This window comes from Lygodium microphyllum, chromosome 2 (assembly GCF_053477565.2).
Source record: "Lygodium microphyllum isolate KBCC chromosome 2, Lygodium_microphyllum_v1.1.10, whole genome shotgun sequence".
Taxonomy (NCBI): Eukaryota; Viridiplantae; Streptophyta; class Polypodiopsida; order Schizaeales; family Lygodiaceae; genus Lygodium; species Lygodium microphyllum.
In genome coordinates this window covers 62,535,075-62,540,192 of record NC_141136.1, presented here as the reverse complement: position 1 = coordinate 62,540,192, position 5,118 = coordinate 62,535,075, and the positions used below count along the sequence as shown (strand labels likewise).

The following is a 5,118-nucleotide window of genomic DNA, read 5'->3' as shown; positions in this document are numbered from 1 at the left end:
CGCGACCCAGCTCTAAGGTGGGCTTTCTTATGCATTGCTTTAGGTAATAGAGGTAGTCGCGAGTAGTTGTGGCTGAGGGTTTTGCCTTATCCGGGGGGCTCTTACGGACACGTGTACAAATAGGATTGGGGGCCTCCCGCACACGTGGCTGGAGGCCACAGGCCGAAAGCTCTATGAGTGGATAGGGCAGCTGCGCTTTAGCGGGGCAGAAATTTCTATCATCAGAAAGGAGAGAATCAAAAAAGAGAGAACAAGAAGCAGCTCCAAGTCCGATCCGAGAGGCAGAGAGGTGATCGCAGCATAGACAAGCTAACCCTAACGCTCACCTCCCTCCTCCTTCGTCTCGCTGCGGAAGCTCAGAGAGCGGCCATGGCTTCCTTCGTCCTTTCCGCCCCCGCCAGCACCCTGTCATCGGCCTCGGCCTCCCTCTCGGGGCTCCGCCTGCCTTCCCCCGCCCCCCGCGCCGTCGCTCATGTGTCTGCGGCCGCCCCAGCCCGGGCCATGGCGTCCCTCAAGAGTGAGTCCGACCAGGCCGAGCGCGACATGAGGCGCCGCGCCCTCGTCTTCGGGGCCTTCGCCTCCGCCGTTGCCATTGCTTCCAACCTCAGTGCTCAGGACGAAGCCATGGCTGAGGAGGCCAAGAAGAAGAAAAATAAGTGCCCTACGATCTGCGTCCAGAACCCTACCGCCTCTTGCTGCTTTGGATACTGAGCAGTTTCTTCTCTTCCATTTCTTCTTTGTATACACAGCTCTTTGTAATGCGACTTTGTATCTGTAATTCCAACACTCGGAAGGGGTCTGATTATTGCATTTGTTACATCTGACTGGAGTTTTTGGCTTGCTTACAGCCCTTATTGTACTCCACACCTTGCACATTTTGCTATTTCTTGGAAAGTTGTGTGAACATAGCAGGGCGAACGGGTCTGTTGCCTTCAGAAGCGTGCGTGTTCTACTAAGGTGCGTGGTTTTAGTCTTATTGCCTTCGCCGTAGGTTTGACAATGGCAGCCTTCATGGTATCGTAGATGCCTGCTTTTAACGTGAACATAGATGGATCCTTCCATTAAAGGCTTTCTGGCAACGTCATCAAGCTCGTCTCAGCAAAGGACATGATGGCATGTACTAGATTTATCAGTAAATTGTTTGCATAAACGATCACCTTTACAGCGCATGAGAGCAGAACAACTACAGGCTGCGCTTTTGTTTGTCCTAATTTTTTGACTATGAGGCCATTGAGATGGTACTCATCAACATATTATTCTGTATTGAGAAAATTAGCGACGCTAACTTCATGTTTACGAGTTCGATCGCGTTTATATGTATCAGTACAGATATTATCATGTTTGTGTAAGTGAAGTATATATACAGAAAGTTGTGTTATTCTATTGCACTAAGCTCCTACACGGCAGTAAGCTCCAACACTAACTCAGCAGTACGAGGAATGTAAACTCCAGTGAACTTCGTGTATTGTTTTGAAATTTTTGAGTGAGATGCGTATAAAAATAATGAGATCGTTCTATCTTCGAATATATAGAAAGGCTCTAAAAAGGCAGACCAAGTGTAATTTGAATGAAGAATTCTAACTGATCTACATATTTGGAAATAAGCTTTCACAATTCTGAGAACAATTGTTGGGGCAGGTATCTGTGTTTTTTGATCAACATGTTCTTTTACTAAATCTCTCTTGTTAAGAGGATCTTTGATCAGTATGGCATCCTAAACAAATGTTCTACCTCACTATGAAAAAATGAATATCTGTCCGGAGCTGAAGTTGCGTGAGACCCAGTAAATAGAATGGCATGATTTTAATAACATATTCAAACAATCTAGATGTCATTGGCAATAAAATATAAATTAGTTGCCATAGTTAAAAAAATTGCTCAACATAACTCAATGCATAGCAGCTTAGTGATTAGGCTTTTTAAAATCCTTTATGATTGCTTGTAAAGAAGCATAGTCTCACTTCAAAGACACCACAATGACTGCAAATTCATATATATATATGCTTAACAAACCACAGCCATGTTTTGGATCATTCTTATTGCCTTTGATGTGACCAAAGCGGAAGATTGAACAACAAAAGAAGCCTGAAACACACATCATGTTGGTTTACCTCCATGTATGTCCCGAGGTCTCATATAGATACTCAAGAAGATGTGCTTGAAAATTGATAATGGCAAAAGATGAAGCTAAAAGCTGAATGTTTGGTGTGAGCTCTCGAGGAGAATCTTCAAGATGTGCTTGAAACTTGATAATGTCAAAACTTCATTCGAAAGTTTATTTACAAGCTTCTATATCAAATCCCAATTCCCCAAAGTACAAGTTATCTAATGAATAGAGATGGTAGTTAAAACAGTGTAATACATACCACCTTTGCAAAATAAGCTTTGTTCTTAATACTTGAAACAATAGCTGTCTAAATTGCGATTAAATTAATAATCATGCATGTCTTAATTATCATCCTCAATAGCATTTATGTTCACCTTGTCACCTAGGTGGGCAAAAGAAAACATGTCCAATGCATTATGATAATTCTCACAAGTGTTATCCATGTGTACATGTATGTCTTCATTATTTGGAGTTATCAACATTTGATGGACATTGCCTTCATTATTGTCATCCTTTGGTTCATCCATAAAAATCAAACTAATATTTGCATATTTGGATTTACACTTCTCCTTATAATTGATTATTCACTTTTCATTACACTTGAAACATTATCCCTTGATCTGCATTGAATGAAGATCTTCAATCGAAATAAATTTACTTTTTTTAGTATTTGTAAAGTATATAAAAGATTTATCAACAAATCATCAACCCTTTTGTCAACATTCTTTTCTTCAACATTGTTCTTAAAATTGGTACCTCGTTTGGATGCATGAACTATAGGAAAAGTTGAAATTTTTCTAGAAGAAGAAATAGATCCTCTATCATGGTTATTATTTTGATTGTGAAGCTCCCACTAGTTTAGACAAAAAATTCAATGAATCCCTCTTGTACTCTTGACTATATCTTTCTTTGAATGGCCTCATGGACAACTATGGGCTGCATACCAACTTCCAAGAATAATGTGGATTCAAGTCCAAATATGTATTTGTTCAATTCAGCTCCATCTAAAATACTTTCAACATACATGGAAAGATTTAAAAATAAATTGGAATAATCTCTAACTAATAGGCTTGTTTGTTGAAGTCCATACCATTGCCTTTCTAAATTCTCATTTTACATCGATGAAACAAAAACTTCAACCATAGCTCCTTTAAAACCTTCCTATGTTGAAATAATTTGCCTAATCTTTCAAAATGTACTTATACCTCATGTATGCATACCCCTTGAGTTGAAGTGCAACATATCAAATATTAGTTTTCTCCAAATGTGGATACAAGGTAAAGTACATTTCTAACTTGTTGACCCACTACTTTGGCTCCATAGGGGATGGGTTATCACCCTTGAAGGGGATGGGTTATCACCCTTGAAGTCCAGGATGTTGATTATCTCTTTGTATTCCTTATCAAAGCATGCTTATTGGATGCAAATAGAAAGACTTGGAAAATGTATCACATCCATGAAAATCATTATGGTTATGGCACATTTATTGTGCCACGTCTTCTTTCCTAGCAAGTTCACAGTTACTAATCGCATGTACAAATACTGTGGCACTTTCATATTAGTCTTCCCTTGAAGTCCAGGATGTTGATTATCTCTTTGTATTCCTTATCAAAGCATGCTTATTGGATGCAAATAGAAAGACTTGGAAAATGTATCACATCCATGAAAATCATTATGGTTATGGCACATTTATTGTGCCACGTCTTCTTTCCTAGCAAGTTCATAGTTACTAATCGCATGTACAAATACTGTGGCACTTTCATATTAGTCTTCTATCATATTGTAGACTTAGTTCTTTTGAGTGAAGAAGAAGAAAAGATTCCAACCCCATCTTTCTGTGTTCTCAAGTCTCCATTGCTGTTGTGTGTATGTGTGCTCTTGGGCGCTTCACCTCTCTCTCCTCTTGTTTATTTTCATGGTATCAGAGCAACCCCATAGCTATGCGGAGCTTGATTGAAGGATGAGGTGAAGGCATTAGGGCATAGAAGCAAGCAAGCAAGCAATGGGTAAGAAGCTCTTCCACCTTGCTCAATTTGCCTTAGGTTATAGCCACTAGAGATACATGAGGCTAGTTGGATTGCAGTCTCTGATTGCAATGAAACTTGGTAAGCAAGAAGAACGGTGTAGACACTGCAAATTAGTTGATGCATCTAGTATCAACTTGCTTACAAATTGTAAGTTTTTGCAAGGTTTTGTATTTTGTCAAAAAGTTTGATATTTGCAACTAGATTGTCTTAGTTTGATAAGAACAAATAGTGAGAAGCTTGACAATTGCAACTAGATTGTCATAGTGAGAAACTTGATAAGAACAAATAGCTTGCATGGAAGTTCAGGATGACAAATTTTTTGAAGGGCAAAGGTGTTTGGAAGTATATTGAAGGAGAGATGGAAGTAGCACTTGAAGTTTCTCCATGAGATGCTACTGCACATAGTTAAAGGCTATTAAAGATTAGGAGCAAACACATGTAAAGTCATATATTGGTTGTTTGTTAGCGTCACATATAGCATGATGGGCCATTTGTAGAAATCTGAAACTCTTGTTGGCTGCATGGGAGAATTTGGCAAGGCTGTTCAAAGTTAATACAAAGGCCAAAAAACTGCAACTCTTGAACCAAGTGAAAAGAGAGAACATGCCAATTAATGATTATGCCTTGAAGATAAAGAGTATTGTGAAAGCTCTTGGATCTATCAGTGTGGTAGTTGGTGATGATAATAATATTGTGCATGTATGTTTAGATGGACTTGGAGATGAATACAAGAGCTTCGAGTCATCTATAAATACAAGGGATAATATCCTTGACTTTGCAAACTTGATTTCTATACAGATACTCGACAAGAAGAATATTTTCTTGGATTCCTTTTTTTTCTCCAAGCAAAAATAAGTCTAAATAGGTGTCTTACTCTATTAGCAGATATAGAGGTCATGGCATAGGCCAAGGTGATGGTCAAGGTTATGATGCAGAGCAAAATAAAGGAGGACAATCGCGAGGAAGGGAAAGTCAACGAGGGCA

At 39.2% G+C, this 5,118-nt stretch overlaps 1 protein-coding gene across 1 annotated transcript; it reads left to right on the top strand.

Moving 5' to 3' along the window:
• Window positions 1–223: 223 nt before the first annotated feature.
• On the top strand, window positions 224–817 carry LOC148039806 (Photosystem II 5 kD protein). Its single transcript, XM_087694178.1, has one exon. It carries the CDS (start codon window positions 370–372, stop codon window positions 709–711), a length of 342 nt encoding a protein of 113 aa, XP_087550304.1. The 5' UTR covers window positions 224–369; the 3' UTR covers window positions 712–817.
• Window positions 818–5,118: the final 4,301 nt, after the last annotated feature.